General features: G+C 41.9%; 1 protein-coding gene and 1 pseudogene across 1 annotated transcript in view; both read left to right on the top strand.

The window, feature by feature from the left end:
- The window catches only part of Ankfn1 (ankyrin repeat and fibronectin type III domain containing 1), a 176182-nt gene extending 154546 nt beyond the window's left edge, over positions 1 to 21636 (top strand). Inside the window, exons 17-18 of the mRNA XM_045159868.1 lie at positions 5577 to 5790; positions 20471 to 21636. Of these exons, the coding sequence (XP_045015803.1) occupies positions 5577 to 5790; positions 20471 to 21285 (1029 nt within the window). The 3' untranslated portion in view covers positions 21286 to 21636. The remainder of the gene's footprint in view (positions 1 to 5576; positions 5791 to 20470) is intronic.
- LOC105944889 lies at positions 2294 to 3248 on the top strand (annotated as a pseudogene).
- Positions 21637 to 23592: the final 1956 nt, after the last annotated feature.

Raw genomic sequence — 23592 nt, 5'->3', positions numbered from 1 at the left:
CAAACACTGCCAAGAGCAGGGGAGTGTATGTAAATATGGCTAGGGAAGGAAGCCAGGCAGAAAGGGAGAAACCTGGACCAGGGGAGAAAAAGAAAATCACAGATAAGGTATACAGGCCTTGTAGATAGTGCATACAGTGGAAATGGCAAAGTGAGTGAAGAAAAAAAGGAGAGAACAGAGAGAGGAAGGAAGGAAGAAAAGGAGACAAAAAGAGAGGGAAAGGAAAGAAAGAGAGAGGGGGAGAGAAAGAAAGAAAAAGACAGAGAAATAGAGAGAAAGGAAGGAAGGTCAAAGTATGGAGACTTGAATCTCAGCATATCTTGAGCTGCTAAAACCTAAAGGGCAATTAGACCATAATTTATATACTGTAATGCTTCTAAGCTGTAATAGAAACACAGTTCATTAAACATAGCCAATCTATCATGCCCTCAAGCACCTTGTAGCTGTGCTGTGAGAAAACCAATCACCTTTACATTTTAATAAAAATATTATCTTGCCTGAGTGTAGAGAAAGGGGTATAATTTATGGGATGAAAACTGAAATTTTTTAAAGAGCAGGGTGAGAAATGGATTCAGAACTTTTAATCAACTGACCCAGAGAGTTCACAGTCATTCGTTTTTAAAATGTGTCAGCAAGTCTTTAGAAACTGAATTTGGACCTTAAAATCAGGGGGATTATGTTGTCAGTTACTTTTAGATCAACAGTATAAAGTAAAATGAGTGAAAATTGTTCTTCTCTTGCAACTACTTAGTGAGGTCCCATTAAACTCAACCCTGGGCCCCCATGTACCTTTGGGGATTTTTTTCCCCCCTTCAGTTAAGACCTCTCCTCTCATCACTGAGAAAAAATAAGAAGTAAACATGGCTTTGGACATTTTTTTAAATGTCCACACTGACTTTATCCATGCTCAGCAACAGGCTGAAACAATCTTATAGAAAAGAAACAGGTGGGTTATCAGAAATCATCATTTATGTTTCCTAAGGCGCACTCTTGCTCTTGCTCTTCCTCTCTCTCTCTCTCTCTCTCTCTTTCTTTCTTTCTCTCTCTCTCTCTCTCTCTCTCTCTCTCTCTCCCCCCCCCAACAAATTACCGCAAACCAAGTGCCTTAAGATAACAGAAATTAATTCTCAGTTTCGGAGAGTCACGTGTTGGCAGAGTGACACTCCCTCTGGAGGGGGGGAGGGGGGAGAATCCACATATTTTGCTGACTAAGGGAATGCTTGTTTTTTGTTTTATCCTATATTGTAATAGTCATAAATTCTGGGGATTAAGGTGCAGGCATATCTTTTAGGGATGTACATTCAACCCACCAAAATAATCATCACTGATATCATGGCAACTGAAAGTTTCATTCCAACGAACAGTGTAAACTGCACTCACTTACATTGCCTTACTCCTTCCAGTAACTGTGGGAATAGAGATTGAAAGAAACTATGGAACCAACCAAGCACTGCACAATGGGTCTCTAAGGACCCACACTACATGGGACACTGAAGCAGAGTTGCCAGTCCTTGCCAGGCACTCTAAAGACTGCCCACAGTCATGGAAAGCCTTGAAAGCATCTTCAGATGAGGGTGTGCTGCATGACACCAGGCCAGTAAAAGCCAGTCAGGAAGTAACCATCTCATCAGGAAAATCTGGGATTCCCAATTTGGCTTTACCCCACGAACTTCGGATTGCTCCCTTAAAAATAGCTTAGTGCCTCCTCATGGGCCTGGCTACTGTTGAACTTCCTGCCCAGCTAAGGAAGTGAACAAATCCTCGGCTCAATCCCCTGCTTTCAACACCGGCCCAGAATGCTCTGCCATGTCCTTCACACCAGGACAGCACAGAAGTAAAAAGCAAAGGAAAACAGCCACCAATCACATAGTCCTATGAATGTCACAATTTCAGGCTTTCTTGTGTTGGAAATACTAGGTTTATTGACATGTTTAAAAAGTACATTTAGGTACAATTCAAGACCTGTGAAGAAAATATGAACATAAAGCACTACAGTGGGTAGCACCTAATCTTTAAAACCTCTCTAATCAGAGACACCTTAACTTGGCATTATTCACTCAATGAACACCTTCAACCTATAGTCATAACAACATCAACTTTCTTAACATTCCTAGGAAAGACACATAAGGAAGCACCTGAGGCGGTCCCGGAAGGGGCCTCCCAAGGCCAGACCGAGGGGAGCGGTCTCCTCGGCGGGTGCGCGAGGTCGGGCCGAGCCCGGGCCGAGTCCTGGTGCCGAGTTCTCTCTCATCTCGCTCGCTGCGGGAAATCAGGCGAAGCGACTGAGTCCGCGATGGAGAAAACTTTATAAACTGTTCCTTTGGAGAGGAAAAGGAGAGAAAGGGAACCGTTCAGTAAACTCTTCATTGGTGGCTTAAGCTTTGAAACCACTGAAGAAAGTTTGAGGAACTCCTACGAGCAATGGGGAAAGCTCACAGACTGTGGAAATGAGGGATCCCGCAAGCAAAAGGTCAAGAGGATCTGGTTCTGTAGCGTTCTCGTCCACGGCTGAGGCAGATGCTGCCGTGGCTGCGAGGCCTCATTCGATTGATGGGAGAGTAGTTGAGCCAAAACGCGCGGTAGCCAGAGAGGAGTCTGGAAAACCTGGAGCCCAGGTGACTGTGAAGAAGCTATTTGTTGGTAGAATTAAAGAGGACACTGAGGAGCATCACCTTAGAGATTACTTTGAAGAATATGGGAAAATTGATACTATTGAAATAATTACTGATAGGCAATCTGGAAAGAAAAGAGGCTTTGGCTTTGTTACCTTTGATGACCATGATCCTGTGGATAAAAGTGCATTGCAAAAATATCACACCATTAATGGTCATAATGCAGAAGTAAGCAAAGCACTGTCAAGACACGAAATGCAGGAAGTCCAGAGTTCCAGGAGTGGAAGAGGAGGGAACTTTGGTTTTGGAGATTCCCGTGGTGGTGGTGGAAATTTTGGACCAGGACCAGGAAGTAACTTTAGGGGAGGATCTGATGGAGATGGAAGTGGACGTGGGTTTGGGGACGGCTACAATGGATATGGAGATGGACCTGGAGGAAATTATGGAAGTGGAAATTACAATGATTTTGGAAATTATAACCAGCAACCTTCTAACTATGGTCCAGTGAAGAGTGGAAACCTTGGTGGTAGCAGGAACATGGGGGACCCTATGGTGGAGGAAACTGTGGTCCAGGTGGCTGTGGAGGAAGTGGGGGTTATGGTGGGAGGAGCCGATACTGAGCTTCTTCCTACTTGCCATGAGCTTCACTGTATAAACAGGAGAGGATGAGAGCCCAGAGGTAACAGACCCGCTTCAGGTTATCGAAATAACAATGTTAAGGAAACTCTTATCTCAGTCCTGCATAAATATGCAGTGATACCACAGAAGACACCAGAGCAGATGCAGAGAGCCGTTTTGTGAATGGATTGGATTACGTAATAACATTACCTTACTGTGGAGGAAGGATTGTAAAAAAAATGCCTTTGAGACAGTTTCTTAGATTTTTAAGGGTTGTTTCTTTCTAGTGGTCTTTGTATGAGTGTGCAAGCATTCCTTCTTTGATAATGTTGAATTTGTAAGTTTCAGGTGACACATGAAACCTTTTTTAAGATTTTTCTCAAAGTTTTGAAAAGCTATTAGCCAGGATCATGGTGTAATAAGACATGATGCTTTTCCTTTGAAAATTTTAAGTGCTGTGTAGAGTTAAGAAGCTGTTGTACATTTATGATTTAATAAAATAATTCTAAAAGAAAAAAAAGACACATAATGTATCAGGACCAGAAGTTAATTTAGACACTATCCAGTCCAACTTTTTTTTTTAAGGTTGGATCTCACTCTAACCCAAACCTGACCTGGATTTCACTATGTAGTCTCAGACTGGCCTCGAACTCATGACAGTACTCCAATCTCTGCTCCCAAGTGCTAAGATTAAATGCATGAGCCACCATGCCCGGCTTAGTCCAACTTTTTATGGTTAAGAAATGAATCTGAAGAAGTTTATGCTTTGCCAAGGCACCTACTGAAATTGGAAGTAAAGGTTTCAACCCAAGCTCCAGGGACATACAGACTCTGTATGACAGCCCCTTCTTGGAGATAGAATGACCAGAAAACTCATAGCCAGTGTCTATCAAGGTCTGAAGAACACCCATCATCCACAGAGAGCAGAGACACAAAAATCTGAGTGACTTTTATACCACAGAGTACTACTGTACTTTATAACGAAAATGTCACTAAGACTCACTATAACCCAAAAGTCAAAATGATAGCAATCTAAAATGTGCCATGCTATTAATGTAAGAATGCCTAAATTGGAGCTGGGGAAATGGCTCAGTGGGTAGAGTGCTTGACACACAAGCATGAGTACCTGAATTAGGATTCTCAGAACCCATATAACGTGCTAGACGTGGTGGTACATGCTTATAATCTCATCACCAGAGAATCCCTGGTGCTCACTGGCTAGCTAAACTAGCTAGAGCATTGACCTCTAGGTTCAGCAAGAGACCTGTCTCAAAAGTTATGGTAGAGAACCACTGTGAAAGATACCTAATATCAGCCTCTGGCCTCACACACACACACATGCCCACACACAAATGAACATTCATACACATGCATGCACAACACACGAAAGAACATGCAAAAGGTACTTAAGAATTTTCATGCATGTGTGTGTATAAATGTGGTATGTGTGGTGTATGTAGTGTATGATGTGCATTTAACAATGTGGCACCCTATGTGCTTGCCTGGAGGTGAGAAGCAAGCACCTGTGGTGGTCATTTGTCCCCTCCATTCTTCTACTCATTCTTACTTGAGCCACATCTCTTACTTATCCCTGAGCTTGCCATTTTTCTTTGAAAACCTCAGTGATTCTCTTGTCTCTGCTCCCCATAGGTCTGGGGTTACAGATGTGTGTTGCCATGTTTAGCTATTTCTGCAGGTCCTGGGGATTGAACTCAAGTGGTCTCTCAGGTCTCATTAGGCCTTCATGTTTGCACAAGAAGTGTTCATATTAACTGTCTAGCTTTTAAGAAGCTTTTAAAACTGTTTTATACTGTATAAATACTTACTTTATATGTACAAAAGTAGCATGTTTAAAATATAAGGTTATTTCTTTTAATATAGGTACAACATTCTAAACTTTGAGTTTACCATATCATCTCCACACAATATCACAATGAGGTATACTTCATGTTGACAGCTAATAGCCTTTTGTAAGTATGTGCAAAGTAGCCTACAGTGTCATAAAGCACTTTCAAACAAACAATCCTAAGAGGTATAAAAGTGGTATATGTGTAGTTTACAAATAAAGGAATTAAAACTCAGTAAGGCCAAGTGACTTGCTAAAGGTTATCACAGAGTTAAATAGAATTTAGGTCTTCTACTATTTACTTCTCATACAAATATGCAAAAAAAAAAAAAAAAAGGACATTCACAATTCTTTCCTGGCTTACAAACCTGTGCAGAAGATAGCTAACTCATGCCTTAAACCAATACTCTGGAAAATGGTCCATCTTGGACTCTCGGGAAAGCTTACTTCTTTTAGTGGGTGCCAGATAACTTATGTCTTTCACTCTTTTAATTCCAAAGCAAATAGACGAAGTTTGGCGTGAAATGAGGTGGATCATGGATGCGCTGCAGTATGCAAGATACAAACAGCCAGCCTCTGGACTGCCCATTACCAAGCTGATCGACCCCTGCAATGAACAGACTCTAAAGAAGATCAGCTCTACATCATCACACATAGACTGTCTTCCGTCCCCGTCCCCATCCCCGGAGATGCACAGAAGAAAGGCAGTGAGTGGTAAGCAAGAAGAGCTGAAGTTCTTTGGTTTGGTCACCAAATTCTTTGTCCTCTCTTCCCTGACAGGGTTCTTTGTGCTGAGACAGTGGTCCTGGTAAACAGGGGGAATAGTAAGAATATAACAGCAATAAAGAACAGTGACAGGTCAAAAACTAGGTCAGGGGCTGGAGAGATGGCTCAACAGTTAAGGTACTTGCCTGCAAAGCCTAACAACCCAGGTTTGGTTCCCCAGCACCCACAAAAAGCCAGATGCACAAAGTGACACATGCATCTGAAGTTCATTTCCAGTCGCAAGAAGCCCTGGTGTGCCCATTCATTCATATTCTTCCCCTCTCTCTCCCTCTCTCTCTCTCCCTCCCTCTCTCTCTCCCTCCCTCCCTCCCTCCCTTCCTTCCTCCCTCCCTCCCTCCCTCTCTCTCTCTCTCTCTCTCTCCCCAAATAACTAAACAAAATATTTTTTTTTTAACTAGGGCAGTAACTTGACATTAGCTCCATTTAAGAGAAGAGGAAACTGGCCATACTTCCAAGACAGGGAAGGACACACAGAGCAAGAATGGGGTCTTCCAAATGCAGAATGGGACTGCTGCAGGGGCAGGGGAGGGTCAAATCAGCCAGGAAAGGAAAAACTGGTCCCGCCTGGGATGAAGAAGAGCTGACAAGAATGAGTCAGTATATAGGTCCCATTTGAAGGGCAAGCTGAGTGTTAACGGCCCACACGCAGAATGCCGACGATCTCAGGTTGGAAGTGGGAAAGAAACAAGTCTGGGATAAACTAGACTCCTGAACCTGAGGCCCAGTAATTCACTCTGCCTCACTGTGGATATGATGAACTGAGAGACAAGTTGAAGGAAATGCCTAGCCAGGAACCTCCTTCCCTTGGGAATTAAGTCTGAATGTGTGTGGCAAGTACGGTTAGCAAAAGCATGATTTGTTTAACACAAATCCCTACAAAATACTGTCATGCTTATAAACACAGAAAAGTCAAACTAAGCATAGGTAATACTACACAAGACTCTTCCCTGGAGCAGGTTACAACTAGCATCCTTTGTCTAGTAAATAAAAATAATGATCACTCAAAGTGTCTTTCTCCATAATAGCATTTTTTAAATACACAATTCTGATTTATATGCTTGTCCCACAGGGGGCAGCATGATGCAGCAGAAAGAACTTGAGCTTAGAAATCAGAGACCTGTATTCAAATCCCAATGTTCTTTTTTTACTAGCTTTATGTGCCTGAACAGAAAACTACATTGAGTCTTGATTTCCATGTAAGATGGGAACAGTAATGTCTATACTTTGAAGAGTTACTTGTGAATAAGACAATCTCTATCAGATGCATGAAATGAACAAATAATACATTATAGATATCATATTCAATGTTAATGTCAAATCTTTAGTAGAGATATGAGCCTTTTCTATAAACAAGTTTGTATGAAGGGCTGTGGAAAAAAATCAATACCTAGAAACCAAAATGTAGCAAGTAGAAAAATTTGAGAGACAGCTAAGACATCTAAGGATTTACTAATTCAACAAAATATTTAAATGGAGTTTCTAGAGGGTGCTTTTACAAGCAAGTTTGAAGATACAAATCGAATGTGGAACAGCTAAATGGCAGTGATTTAGAGAGTATATTGGAAACATCTGACCATTAAACTCATGGAATCAAAGTGAGCTTCCTGGAGGAGGTTACAGAGCCACTACTAATAGCAAGCAAGAACTGAGCAGATTAAAAAAAAAAAAAGTTTGACAGACAGAGAAAGCAGACTGTCCTATGTTGTAATTCGGAGAAGAACAGGCAGCTGGGCTGAGGCTCAGGATTCAAAGGCATTATTCTTGTTTTCATTTAAAAACAAGAATATGTATGTATGGAGTATCTACCACCTACCAGGTATTCTTCTGAATAACTGGAATATAATGACAAAGCCAAGTCTCTACACCTGTTACACAAAGTCCAGAAAGAATGACATTGACACTATAAACAAAAAAAAAAATCATGAAAACCCTAAGATATGGCACAAAATAGCAGCTGAATGGGAATAGACAGGAAGTTGTTGAGTCCACTAGGATGATCTGCACACTCCTGTGAGAGACGGTGACATGTGAACCAACCACAGAAGGCACTAAGGTGAAAATCTGGTATTGGGAGTATTCCAAGCTTCAAAAACAGCCAAAAAGCTTTAAGGTGGGTGAGGGAAAGAAAATTAGGTACCTGGAGCAGAGTGAATAAAGGTGAAAGTGAGAAACAAGGTAGAAATGTCAGGGAGGCAGAATAGGCAAGATCCTGTAACACTGCTACAAAATTTAGATTTAATGCCATGACCAAAGATCACTACCAGAAATTATAAGCAAGCATTTAATCTCAATTACTCTTTAAAAATCAAACTTCCTTATTGACTGAAGACACCATAGAGGGAAAATACTGGATGCAAGGGAGATTAAAAGTTTAATATAAGGCCAAGTTTCCTGGCCTGGTTGTCCTCAGGGTTTTATGATGCTACCTACCCCCCCCCCCAAAAAGAGGAAAGATAGCTGTGTTGTGGAACATGTTGAGTATGAAACATGAATTCACTTAAGAATATTTCCACATACAAAATAGTAAGTACAGAGCCTACTGCTTAGGAAGAATAACTGGGCCAATAATATAGCCCAGTTTAAAATATTGTTCACCCAATAATCATGTTGGGAAGCTATGAAAATGTGTGAGATTCCCTAGAAAGAAAGAGCCCTGGGAGACATGAGAAGAAACACTTCCTGGAGTCAGAAGAAACAACCAGCAGACAAACAGACAAGAGTGTGTCATGGAAATAAGAGTGTCAAGTGATGGAGGGAAGCTGAATACAACGGAAAATCTCCCATCGTTTTGCTTTTTCCAGCAAGGATGTCTTCAATAATCTTGAGGAGAGCAATTTGTGAAGGGAAAGAGAAGCTGAACAAAAGTAGATAAGGAATAAATGCAAAGTGAAGAGACAGAAACAGTAAAGCATGCTCTTGAATTCTTGGCTAGGAAAAGGCAGAAGAAGGGAAGGCAGTAAGCAGCTACAGAAGGGTAGAAATGAAAGCCCCTTGTTTTAGGGCAGGAAAGACATGTCCTCTGACCTTCAACCCTTCAAAGAATTCTTCAAATAACTGTTACTATTCTATCTCCACCTTCACAGTGTATCTACCCTCTCTGTTCATAGAAATTTCCCCGTTTCATCTTCTCTTGGCCACAGGGTCTCAAGTGAGTTCCTCCCAGGCTCTATGAGGGTGGCCTGCTCCATGCCATGGAAATGCCAAACTCTCTCTCTCTCTCTTTGGCCTGGGAACGGATTACACACACTCCCTGCTGGGAGGATCTGGCCAATTGCATTCAGATTTTATTATTAACTTAATATGTGAGTGATCATCACTCTGTTTCTTAAAATACAATTCTCTCTTGGGCCCACTTAGTTCTCAGAAGCCAAGATTCCATGGGCTGAGGCACAAGGAGGGAGAAAGCAGTGAGTGGCAAATGGAACCCAGTGACAGGAAAGCGCTGATGAAGCGGGGGGGGGGGGGGGGGGGGGAGGGGGGAAGCATTTAATCCTCCCAAACCCACCGAGACAGGAGCATTGCAGGGCAATGTGCTCCTCCTCTCCTCAAGTGTGACTATTCGGAAATCACGAGTAGATGGGGGGGGGGGGGAGTACAAATTAGAGGAATACCCCATTGGGTTGCTTACAGGGAAGAATTTGCATCACAATTCCATTCTATGTGGATAGGGTTCCCTAACTTATATGGAACCCACTAAAAATGCATAGCCTACCTAACCCCTGGTGCCATCCCAAGATTCTGTCTTAAGGTTGCTGAATATATTGGATTTGTTTGTACAAAATGCTGAGGGGAAGGGGAGTGGAACTCTTCTCATTTCGGTGGGGTTTTCAAAACGCAAAGTAGAACTCCAAATCAATTAAAGTTAAGCATCTCCCAAGGACCCAATGGGGAAAGGTGGCTCTTAGAAAAGGCAGCTCAAGGCAGGGAGTAGAAGGAGTTTGTCTATCACATGGGTATTTTCTGCCCCACAAGCAGCAACATGGTTTTTTCCAACATCAATGCTTCTCCTAGTGACATATGGGAGAGGCAGCAGGGGGGAAGTCGGCGCTGTCTCCTCGGACGTGCTTGAAGACCATCTTGGTCTTCCAGACGTAAAACTTCCTGCTACCTTTTTCCCAGATGTGAAGAACACTGTGGCATAAACCAAACAGTTCCAATCCACAGGAATCTGGAGGTCGTATTTCTCTTGGGAAACTAAAAGGTGACTAAACCTACTTAAGGCTTGATGAAAGTCAATAATTTTTTTAATTATAAATTATTTAAACTCCACTCAAACCACACAAGTAGACTCAATGTCATATATATTATATATGGATGGTGATACATTAAAATGTGAATATAGATTTCAGAAAAAGAATGGCTTATTATTCCTTTCTTTCTGCCATATCTCCACCCCAGCCTTTAAGAAAAAAAGTAATAACTTTAAATCAATTATTCTTTCCAGAAATGTCATCTCTCCATAACGCCCTAAAATCCACAGCAACTCTACTGTGCTATTGTTGGCCTGACCCTCAGAGCCAGGAGTTGCAACACCGTCACAATGGCATGAAAGCCAAGCTTCCTAAGCCAGCACTAACAGTATGGGCAGACTTTTACCAAACAGCTCCCAGGTCAAGGAGAGGAGAAACTCAAGGTTGTACCAGTGTGGGGTTGAGGAGCACCACCAGGTTTACTCAAATAACAACTGGGCACAGCGCTTTCCATGGTTAATGGAGCATATGGCCTGGATCTAGGGATGGAAGCTGCACTTTGCATTTGCTTCCAGGAATGAAGTGAGTAGCAGTGGCAGAAGTCCTTGGAAACACTCTTCAGAGCCCTGGCTGGCATCCTGGAGATTTTCCCAGCCTGTTCTGGGAGGGACATGCCACTCTAAGCAGTAGGTTCCACTAAGTGTTCTAGTAGATAATACAACCACCGTGCATGTCAGAATTCTAAGATCCCACTGGAGCAGTGTTTCCCACTGTGGGCTCTTGAATCAACAAGATAATATTTGCCACTCGTACTCAGTAGTTTGCGCCTCCTCCCCTGGGTTACTATAGTGGTAAATAAGTCTCCTCCTGATTTACCTCTTACCTGTCGTGCTATGGGCTTAGGGATAAGTTAAAGTGTTTGCTAATTCACTATTAAATACATTGAGGACATGCAGCATTGGCTTCACACACGGAAGTACTGCTCTCTCTCGTGTCAGATGCATCCTCACAGCCAAACCTTGACATACAGTTAAGCACTGACTTATAATCTTCATATGGTTTCTAGCTACTCTCTAAGAGTGGAAAATACCTCAATAATACTTTCTTTTTGTATGGTACTTAAAGTATCTTTTAGAAACCAATTTAATCTTCATAGCAGCTAAGGAAAATACCCAGGGTAATAACCCACACACTACCAATAGAAAAAAAAAAGGTTCAGAAAACAGAAAACAAAAAAGAAGGTTCAGAAAAGCTAGGTGATTTGCTCAAAATCATATACACAAAGAGGAATGAGGCAGGGCTTCAGACAAGCTTCATCTAATTTTAAGTCAATTGTCCTTTCTGCCATACCTGGGCTGACTCTTGAGTCAAATGTCATCAAAGAGAAGTCAACATATAAGCAATTGTTTTAAGGAATTTCTATAGCAAACTAAGTAAATCAGATGTCTCCACGACACTTTGCAGATTATTTTAATAGACAATCAAATTTTATTTCTCTTTATGGACCCAGATTTCAATATTTAATATTTAAACCCAATGTAACTCACAACACAAGAGGCAGATAATACGACGATGACTAAGACACAGTCTAGTTGGAAGGACCTCAGAGTCTCCTTAGACGTTCAGATGGGCAGAAATGGGAAACACCGAAGAGTCTACACATTCCTCTGCTTGACTCTTTCCTTGACCATTCCTTCATAGATTGGCTTATTCAAAATGTACTAGGCAGAGATAAAGAAGGCACAGTGCACGCTCGTAGGGCTTGCAGCTAGTGGAGAAGTTAAATATGAAAGTGGATAATTTCTAATAAAGATTGGTCACCACAGTAACACAGATATAAATAAAATGCTCCAAGCACCAAGAGAATTATGCAACTATCCCCACCTGAGGAAGTTGCTACGACACTACAGTGAACTGTAAGAATGCCAGCTTCAGGCTGGATACATGGTTCGGCCATTAAAGGGCTTGCTTGCAAAGCCTGACAACCTGTGTTCAGGTCCCCAGTTCCCATGTTAAGGCAGAAGCACAAAGTGTCACATGCCTCCAGAGTTTGTTTGCAGTGGTAGGAAGCCCTGGTGTATCCACTCTCTCCCCCCACCCTTTCTCTCTCTCTTTCAGTCTGCCTTTGTCTTTCTGTCTCTGAAACAAATAAATATTTTTTAAAAAAAATAATGCCAGCTTCTTTGGAGCATATAGTCTTATACTATTTATTCTCCAAACAATAAATGCTCATTATTTGTATACTGAGCAATAAAAGTACAAACTGCTTCTGCAAAGTGCTTGACATGACCATGAACTGGAAAGGAAATAAAAGGCAAACTTCTCAGGGATTGCTTGTAGTCATAGTCATTTCAGTGTTTCTAGTGGGTATAATGGTGGCCCTCAAAACAACAGGTCTGTACACTAATCCCTTATTCACTAAAAGGATTCTGAAATGAAACCATCATTAATTACGTGGGTAGACCTTAAAGTAGTGTCCTTGTAACAAACACAAAACACACACACTTTAAAAAAAAAAAAAAAGGCTCTGGGGTTGGAGAGATGGCTTAGTGATTAAGCACTTGCCTGTGAAGCCTAAGGACCCAGGTTGGAGGCTTGATTCCCCAGAACCCAGGTAAACCAGATGCACAACGTGGTACATGCATCTGGAGTTCATTTTCAGTGGCTGGAGACCCTGAGGTGTCCATTGGCCCTTTCTATCTATCTGCCTCTTTCTCTCTCTGCCTGTCACTCTCAAATAAATAATTTTTAAAACTTTTTCAAAAAGGCTCTGAGATGATAGAAGCCAGGATGGTTGTGGTGTGTCCACAAAGCATGACACCAGAAGCTAGAAGAGGCTAGAAAGGACTCTGGCTTCCTTTAGTCCTTACAGGGAGCATGGCCCTGCTAGCATCCTGGGCTTTCTCTGTAAAGCTACCCAGCACTGTACTTGCTAAAGTACCCCATGAAACTAATGCAGAACCCAGTGACAGAAATGTAAAGATGACCCTTTGTGCCACTTTGTGACTGGCTTTATGTGGGTACTGGGGACTCAAATCCAGACCATCAGGCTTTATAAGCAAGCACCTTTAGCCATTCAGCCATCTCTCCAGCCCCCATTTCTTCCTTTCTAATACAACAAAATCTCTCTCTCTTTTTGGAGTCAATTGCTGTTTATTTATTCCATTTACTGCATACTGTAAACTTTATAAATAGCATTTTCATACATATACGGTTTGGGTTACCCATTCCCTTCCATTCTATCCTTGCCTCCTGTCTCCACTTAAACCTTCCCACTCCCATGCCCAGTGCTACCACTTTTATTTTTATATTGTGTTCTGTTACCCAAAGCCTCTTTCCCCATCTCACATAAAAGTCTCCTTATTTTTGAACTCTTCCCCAGCCATCTGTCTCTGAGAACGTATTTTTCCACCTTTTAAAGCATTCACACCAGCACTGGTGCTGACAGCCCCAAACAAGCCTTTTTGATATTTACTGACCTCTCTACTCCTATTTTCAGCTATCCCCTCCCAGTGATGCTTTCTTCTTCACACCCACAAATATCCCCCTTCAATCATTTTATAAAAATATTTTTATTTGTTTATTTGAGAGAGAGTAAGAGGGGGAGAGAAATAAGAGAGAGAGAGAGAGAATGGGCACAGCAGGGCCTACAGCCACTGCAAACAAACTCCAGACACATGTGACACCTTGTGCTTACATGGGTCCTGAGGAATCAAACCGAGGTCCTTTGGCTTTGCAAGCGCTTTAACCACTAAGCCATCTCTCCAGCTACTCCCCTTCAATCTTGCAACCCTACCAGGCTTCCTCCTCATCCCCTGGATATTTTGGCTATCTCTTCAAGTTCAACCTGTCCCAAATTAGGATAACCACCCCTTCTATTATTTCCCACCCAAAATTAGGGCTACAGTTTAACTTCTCTGCTCTACTACTTCTTCTACCTTCCCAGGAACAGTGGTTTGAAACCCACTGGTAACTTTGAGACTCTAGGAACATTCTTCTCCCAGTTGTCTGAAATATTCTTCCCTAAACCTTTACTTTTGATCATTAAGATCTCATTTGGACTCCCCTTTTCTGCATAGACAATACCTTTGACTATCTTATCCAAAGAATCTTCCTCCCAAGTCACTCTCCAGATAAAATGCAATTTCATTTTGTTCACAGAACTTTGTACTCTGAACCATCTCCTGTAGTTTCTGACTTACTTGTTGCCTGATTAGGCACCATCTATGAGCTGTGTGAGAACAGACCTTCAATGTCTGAAAATGAATACTCAGCATCTTGCAATGAATGACTTTTCAACTCTTCTGCTTTCCTCCATACAGCCACTACTATTGCTCAGGCCCATTGCTTAAACAAGAAAAAGATTGAGGAAACTTAGAGCCTATACCACAGAGTCCTATTTGGCCTCCCTGTTACCTGTCTCATCATCTTATTCTCATGTCTTACCTGCTTTATAACTGCCATAAATCACAGTTCTTCTTTTGTCAATTCAGAAGTCTTCAATAATTATCCACCGGCTACAGAATTTGATGAAAACTAGGCATTCAATATTCTGTTCTGATTCCACTCTAGTGTTTAAATTAATTTTTTTTTAATTTGTGTTAAAAAAAATTACAGGGGACTGAAGAAATGGCTCCACAGTTAAGGTTCTTGTGTACAAATCCTGGTGGCCTAGGTTTAATTCTTCAGTACCCACGCAAAGGCAGATGCACAAAGTGGCGCATGCATCCAAAGTTCCATTTGCAGTGATGGAAGGCCCTGGGATGCCTAGTCTCTTTCTCTTCTTGCAAAAAAGTAATAAATAAAATCTTTTTAAAACTAAAATAATTTTTCAGATATAAGAGATTGCAAAGAAATATACAGGAAGCCCCTGATATGCCCTCCTTCAGATCTCTCTCCATATTAACAATTTATACAACTCATGTGCATAAAAAGCAGAAAATTGGATTAAATAATCCGTAAAGCTTAGATTTCACCAATTACACATATGTCTAGTTTGTGTATGTACATATAATTGTACATGATCTCATGTGTACGGCTTTATGCAAGCAGCTCTATCATGTACTTAGTGTTGGGTCACAGCCACAATCAAGATACTCAACTTTAACCCTTCTACAAAATTTTTTCTGTTATCCCTTCACGGCCTTACCCATTCCTGGCAAACAATAAAATGTTCTCCATCTCTAAGTCACAAAGATTACTATGGAATTCTTTCTTTTCATTGATAATATGATGGTACAGTATGAATGTACCAGTTTAGCTATTCATTCACCTGAAGGCATTTCAGTAATTTCTGCTTGAGGCTGTTATCAGTAAAGCTAGTATAACAAACAAGCCTTAGGATTCCTAAATAAATGTTCAAGAATCTAAGTGCTGACACCCTTCCTTTATATCCCCATGTTCCCAAAATTCCATTCCTGCTCCCTACATTCTACTCAAATGGCCTTACTTGCACTATTTTTTTCTTCATTTCTCATGTATAATCCTGTTGTCATTGCTTGTACATTTACTGCTAAAACCTGTCTTACTTCTTGGAAGTGGCTGAAGAAAATTTTAATAGAGGGCTGGAGAGATGGTTTATCAGTTAAGGCACTTGCAAAGCTAAAGGACCTCCATTCGTTTCCCCAGAACCCATGTAAGCCAGATGCACAAGGTGGTGCACGCATCTGAAATTCATTTGCAGTGGCTAGAAGCCCACACATTCTCCCCCCTCCTCTTGCTCTGCCTCTTTCCCTCTCTCAAATAAATAACTAAAAATAAAATACTTTTTAAAAAGAAAAAGAAAAATTTAATAGAGAGAAAAGAATGAAGAGAAATTAACATGGGATGATTTTTAGTTTACTTTGTATCAGTAAATGTTATCTTTCCTATATACCTACATTTTATTTGTTAAACTTCTCTTATAAAGCCTATGTTCTGCAGGCATGGTGGCACACGCCTTTAATCCCAGCACTTGGGAGCCAGAGGTAGGAGGATTGCCGTGAGTTCAAGGCCAGCCTGAGATTACATAGTGAATTCCAGGCTAGCCTGGGCTAGAGTAAAAACCTAGTTCAAAAAAACCTATGTTCTGTCACAGCCTACAAATGCCTTCTTGTCCTGTGCTTACATTAAAACTGTAAACTCCTTGAAATAAAGATATTCTAATTACCTGTAAATTGCATATCTGCTCAAGCACCAAGTATAGATGCTCCTCAGCCTCAATGGAGCCATATTCAACAAATTCATCACAAAACTACAAAAAGAAAAAAAAATGCATCTAACACATGTAACCTTACTAACTCAGTTAGGTGTATTAGATTAGGTTAACCATTCATGTGCTTATTAGTAACACAGCACACTAGAGAATACAAGTTCTTTACCCTCAGATTTTCATGGTCTTGGGTGTTGGGTAATGACCACTACGATTGAAATATTCAACTGTAACCTCACCACAAAACTCCCTCTCCTGCACTTTTATAACTTACCCATCTCCTGATTCTCCCCATAACCAAAAATCTCTTCTTTAGCACTATTATATTAGAAATATTACATTTGCCCAATATCACAAGAGATAATCTATCCTACCAGCTATCATTAGTTTAGGAAAAGATCAAAGTCTACAGTAAAATTTCTACTTATATATGTATAGCTTTTTGCACTAAGTAAATAAATAAAGCCAAATATTGAAATATTTATAAATAAACTATAAATTTGTAAGTAAAGCCAAAATATTGAAAAATTTCACTGTGGTCAGGGACAAACTGTGTAGTGCTTCTGTTAGAACAGGAAGTCTAGCAATACCAAATCTTCATTGTTAAAGTATCAGAGGAATTAAATATCTCTGCCCTAAAACAGCTCACAGTCTCACCAGGAAATCAAGATGCTACATTTACATAAAAACAATAACACAAGCCTATAAAGCCTACAGGCCTAGCAAGTGTTATGGAAGTACAGAAAAAATTCCTTTCTGGAACAGATGAAAGATACTTCCTCAAGTACACTGAGGGAAACAGACAAATGCAACTGAAAACAGTAGGAGTTCAACACTGAGTTAAATAAATGTAGCCTATGGATTGATCTCATCCTCTGTGGCTTCTGGATATTGTATCACATAGATGTGCCACAATTTAAAGTTCACCATTCTCCTACATGAACATTTAGGTTTGTGTAAGTTAAGAATAAGTTTGGATCCAAGCTACAGAAAATCCAAACAATACCACCAAGAAGACAATTACAGGTTGGTGAATAAATTCCAGTCTTCAAAGACCAACCTCTGTGTTTCAGCTCTACCATCCTAACAAATGGCATGGTTTTAAGGTCGCCTCAATACATCTTGTCACAGGCAACTAGAAGAAAAAAAAGAAAATAGCCTATCTAGCTCCCTTTATGCAGCTTACAATATGTTTCAGACAATACTTCCAGTTTTATTTAAATGGACACAACTTAACTATATATGGCTACACCTCTGTGCAAGGAAAGCTGAAATAATAAGATGGTCTTTCACAAGGATGCATTGCTGTTACAAATAAAATTAAGATTTTTATTTTTTAACTTTAAAAAAGATGGGAGGGCTGTAGAGATGGCTTAGCAGTTAAGGCACTTGCCTGCAAAGTCTAAGGACCCAGGTTCAATTCCCCAGTACCACATAAAGACAGAAGCACAAGGTGGCACATGCACCTGGAGTTCATTTACCGTGGCTAGAGACATTGGGATGTCTATCCATTCTCTCCCTCCCTCTCTCCCTCCCTCCTTCCCTGTCTCTCTCTCTCAGTCTCTCTCTCTCTCTCTGTGTGTGTGTGTGTGTGTGTGTGTGTCCTTTCCTCCCTCCCTCCCTCTTTCTCAAATAAATATACAAATAAAATTTATTTAAATGATGATGGATAGTAGACATCAACCAGTAGTGAAAGAATGAAAATTACATATTTCTAGGCCAATTATTATTAAGTATACACATTATCTCCTATAGTTGGATAGGGAGTAGGGGGCAAAAGCCAAAAAAAGAACAAAGAAAACACTTTATACCATGAGTCTCAAATAAAAAATAAAGAGAAATGTGATTCTATCTAGCTCTAGTTCTTAAAATAGAAAAAAAAGCCTGATAGTGACTAACAAAACAAAATTTATCCCTGAATTTTGCAATATTCTTATAATAATCACGTTTAATTTTCCACTATGAACAAACTGTAACCTGGTAACCCTGTGGTTTTATTTTTTAATACCTGTTGTATTTTGTAATGAGCAAGCTAGTCATGAACATGGACTCCCTTGCAGAACTCTACAAGTAAACTATTTTTTTTTCTTTTCTTAGTTCTTCTGTGCCTCTAAGTCTTCCTTCCACATAATTCTTAACCACAAGATGGTGTCTAGTTTTTCACTACCATAAATCACGCTGCAGTAAACAACTTGTAAATGCCTCCATGTGCACAGACTGACAACTTCTCAAACAGATATCCAAAAAAAGGAATTGTGAGGACAAATGATATGCATATTTTTAATATATTCTGCCAAGTTTTGGTCCACATAATTGTACTAGTTTATACCCCTCGCCATTATATGAGCCCTTGATTTCTCATACAACACTAATGCATGATATGACCACTATTTACTTTTGGCAAATCTTATGGGTAAAATATGCCTCATTGTTTTAGTTTCATTTCCCTAATTTCTATCCCGATTGAACATAGCACTATGATAACTGGCCATTAATTATTCTTCCAAATGTTGGTTCTTACCTTCTACTCATTTGCATTGTCTTCTGATTCAGTTCTTTATATTGAACTCTTTTGTTACACATGCTAGTCTTATAACTTTTCTTGGCTTATGCTGTCACTTGATTAACAAAGCATTAAACTTGGATGTCAAATTTATCAGCCACTTCTTTTCTGACTCTTAGGGGTTCAACTTGTTCAAAAAGACCTTCCCACAAAAAGTGAAATAATATTGTCTTCTAATATTCTGGGGTTTATTATATTTACACCATATTGAATTTATTTTTGTATATCAAATGAGGCAGGACTCTATTTTGCCAAAAGGATAGCCAACGGTCCAACAATATATACAGAATTATCTACTTCACTTCATAATCTGAAATGTTACCTTTCTCGTACACTGAATTACATTAAATTATTAAAGAATTATAGCTACTTTAAGACATTTTTTTCCTTTTGGAGACAAGGTCTTACTGGCTAGCCTTGAACTATGTACCAGTCTGGCCTCAAACTTGACCCTCCTGTCTTTGCCTCTTGAACACTGGGATTACAGGCATGTATGTGCCACTGTATCCAGCTCTATTTTTCTATTCTACAGACCTGCCAATTTCTACATCAATACTATAAAGTTTTAATGACCAAAGTTCTATGGATAAATGTTAAGCCAACATCCTCATTGTGTCTTTTTTTTTAAGTTAGTAATTCCCATAAATATTCTTTGAATTTTCAAGGTAATTTATTAATTTCAATATTTGAATCCCATGGAAATGATTTCTTTCAACTTTGGGGAAGTATTTTAAATTTGTATATTAGATTGTTTTGTTTTTCTGAAGAGAGAGAGAGCATGGGCACACCAGGATCTCTTGCCACTATAAACAAACTCTAGATGCATGCACCACTTTGTGCAACCAGCTTTACATGGGTACTCAGGAATTGAACTTGAATAACAGGTTTTGCAAACAAGCAGTTTTAACGACTGAGCAATCTCCCCAGCCTTTTTAAGACTACTGAATGTTATCAAAATTAACATGTAATCACAAAGTAATTACTATGAGCTAAGAACCATGGGAAATTTAAAGGAGTTTTAGACAGTTCCTGCCATCAGAAACATACCACCGAAATGGAGGAAAAGCTGTGTACAACAGTTGCATGAAATGAAGTCTATAGAACTAAACTTTTAGCTCACAGTTGACCCTTGTAGTATGGACCTTGAGACTTATTTCTGGCTCTGATTTACGCCTTCTTGCTTTTTTCTTAGGCTGATTGTGCATGCGTGTGTGTGTGTGTGTGTGTGTGTGTGTGTGTTTTATAACAGATGTCAAAAAAGAAAGAGGACAGCTAGGATTTGAAAGCCAGATTCCTTATCTCCCACCATTAGTATCTCCTTCCTTCTCCCCCTCACAGTCCTCAAAATTCACCTTTAAAATAAGAATAAAGAATGAATAAGTTAACAACACCAAGTTTTGTTTCCACCCTCCCCTATACATAGAATAACGTGTGTGTGTGTGTGTGTGTGTGTGTGTGTGTGTGTGGTGGACAGGGGCAGTGCCGGGGCACCGCTGTCCCCACTGGACCTATGTCTCTCGCCCCCTTTCCTTCGAGGCCAGGGCTTCCAACACAGCCTGCGGGGCCTGCGCTAAGCGAGCACGTGAGCGCCCCTCTCCCGCGTCCAGACGAGACGCGGGGACGAAGCCGGATGGCTGAGCGAGCCCGTGTTCTTTCTCCCCGCAGAGTCGCAGCCCGGCTCCGACGAAGAAGGCTGCTCGGAAGTCTTCCTCCCCACCGACAGCGACTACGACTCCAGCGACGCCCTGAGCCCGCGGGACCTGGACCTGGTCTACCTGTCCTCGCACGACATCGCGCAGCAGGCCCTCAGCGGCCTCAGCGGCAGCGCCCCGGACGTCCTGCAGATGCACGACGCGACGGCCGCGGCGGCGCCGCCGGCTCGGGACCCTCGGGGCCGCGGCCCGGGCGCCGACGCGGCCGACCCGCGCTCGTGCGCCGACTTCCTGCACGGCCTCACGCTCGCGGGCCTGGGCCCCAAGACCCACGCCAAGATGGCGCCGGGCGCGCGGCCGCCGCTGGGCTTCCTGGGGCGGCGGAAGCCCGGCAAGCATGCGCACTGCGGCGGCCTGGGCCGCCACCACCGCTGGCTGCGCGCGCATGGCGAGGCGCAGTCGCTGTCGCTGTCCGAGGGCGTCTACACGCAGCACCTGTCTCGGGCCTGTGGCCTGGCCGGGGATCCGGCCGACGCCGCGAGTCCCGGGCCCGCCGTGGACGGGCCCCCGCGGGGCCTGGGCCTGGCCCACGCCGCCAGCCTCCCCGAGGAGCGCAGGAGCTGCCTCCACGACCCGAGGCCTCCGCTCGGCCCTGGGGTCTACGGGGATCCCTACCCCGCCACCCTGGTGGGCCAGGACTCAAAGCCCTGGGCTAGCTTGAGCCCCAACCCTGCAGGCCGCAGCAGCCTGCCAAGCCCTACCAGCCCAAAGATGAGCCCTGAAGGTCCCAAGTCCCAGGTCTCAGAAATACTGAGCAGCATGCTTTAGGGAAGCCCATGCCGGTGATCTTCTGATCCACCTCCACTCCCTGCATTCCCCTTACCGTAAACCCAGCCTGGCCGATGCTACAAGTTCAAACCCCTCACCTGCCACCCCAGGGCCTGATGTTGGGGGAGGAGGCTAGAGTTGGCTGTGCCCTTCCCAGCTCAACCTGGGAAGGGTATGGAGCAGCTTTTGTTTCCAGCGTGCAATGTGAGCCCAGTTATCCAAACACACAGTTCTTTTGGGGGAGCCTGTGGTTATAGAAGCCAGCTCATAGAGGCACCTTCGATTCTGCAGCTGACACTTGAAATATGACTGTAGGGTTAGAGTTCTTTCAGGATTTGTGACTGATGAAGAGTTAGGTGGTGGAAGTAAGATTGGCATAGACTCCCTCCAAGCCAAATTTTTTAAATAATTTGCGGGAAGAAGACTGGGTGGTATCTCTAGAGCAAGGTATAAAGTGAACTTGTGCTGGGTTCCCCCTCAGCTAAAGCAGGTCATTACAAACAGCATGGTTTCCAGGACTCCCAAATCCATTTTATCCATTGGCAATTATCTAAGTAGACCTTCAATAGGCCTTTCCTTCATTGACTGTTGTGTGGAGACCACCAGAAACAAGTGTAGGACACTTCCAGCTAAGTCTCGCAAGCCAGATAGAACAGGACAGGAAGCAGCCCTTCTGGCACACTCAGACCCCACTCAAAGGTGAAAATAAACAGTTCATTATTCCAGAGTTCCAGGAGATGGCTGAGTGAAAATCTGGATTATTGAAATGTCAACTGGTGAGAAAGGAGCAGGAGTGAATATTTTGTACAATAAGCAAAATGAGTCCATGAGGGTTGTCACTTAAGAATGGTAATAGATCTGCCTCAGTTTCTAAAATGATGAAATTGTCATCAAACGGGTGTCCTGCAGATATGGCTGGATTGGGTGGGTTCCTCAGATTACCACAAGCACATCCTTTAACCCTCCTAACAGGTCAAGATTGTCTAGGGCTAGGATGACTGCCTTCCACTTTCAACATTCTCCTCTCAAAGGTGGTTTTGCTCCCAAGATTATCTGGCCAATTGGCCATATGAGAAATCTTTTCGTAAAGCCCTGGTCAATCTATTACTCTCAAGTTTGCCAGGAAATCCTACTGTGGTCATGTTGCCTCCTAACTGAAATTCTCACAGATGAGAAACCCAAATCAAAAATCACATTGCATATTCAGGAAAAGTATAAGTCACCTCATCTCCTGGAGCCAAGGTTCATTCAGTTCACTGACATTCTTATCTAAATGGTCCTTTTCTGCTTCACAGACCTTTCAGTTAATCATTGCTCTTTATTGCCGCCTATTTCTATGCCAAGGGTCCCACCACTCCCCCTCGTGGGTGTTCACACAAACTCCCATGCTCACCACATTCTACTTCCATTTTTTTTTTAAATATTTTTTGTTCATTTTTATTTATTTATTTGAGAGTGACAGAGAGACAGAGGGAGAGAGACAGATAGAGAGAGAATGGGCACGCCAGGGCTTCCAGCCACTGCAAACGGACTCCAGACACATGCGACCCCTTGTGCATCTGGCTAACATGGGTCCTGGGGAATTGAGCCTCGAACCGGGGTCCTTAGACTTCACAGGCAAGCACTTAACCTCTAAGCCATCTCTCCAGCCCTCTACTTCCATTTTTAAAAGATTTTATTTAAATATAGCTAATGGCATTGCTAAAAAGACGTAGCTTCTGCCCCTGGCCTACCATCATTAGAAAACTGAAACCTGGAGCTCAGTCTTCATTCTTTTAAAGGAGATTTTGCTACCCAATGATCTCCCACCCAAACAACCTTGATCAAAACCACTTTGGTTCCTTTGCCATTCTGGAGAATTTGAAAATATCATTTTCTTCCATCTAAGTGAATTATGTGTATGAAAGAAGTGAGACTTAAAATCCATAATACTTAAGTCTTTGGTTTTACAGATAGATCAGTTAAGGTCCAGAGAGGTTAAGTGTCTCGCTCAAGGTTACAAGAGCTGGTTTAGTCTCAGAGTTAGGATCAGACCTCAGAGCCACCTCCTTTACAGAAGGCTGCCCCTAGGGAAATTGCTTGTCAACTCTCATTTGTGTAGATGCTACTTACCTGTTTTGCAAAACTACTTCTAATTCCAAATTCTTCTCTTTTTCTTTTTTTGCCCAACCTTTGCCTAACAAATTTCCAATACCACATATCTCCTTCATGCTGGAGAACACAGATTTCACGTAATAGATATCTAAGCTAAGTCATCTATCTAATTGAAAAGCAAATTTGGAAGAAATGTCAGCTCAAACTAAGACT

The sequence above is a fragment of the Jaculus jaculus genome, chromosome 9 (genome assembly GCF_020740685.1).
Source record: "Jaculus jaculus isolate mJacJac1 chromosome 9, mJacJac1.mat.Y.cur, whole genome shotgun sequence".
Classification (NCBI taxonomy): Eukaryota; Metazoa; Chordata; class Mammalia; order Rodentia; family Dipodidae; genus Jaculus; species Jaculus jaculus.
The sequence above is the reverse complement of the archived record's forward strand: the minus strand, read 5'-3'. Positions and strand labels throughout refer to the sequence as shown.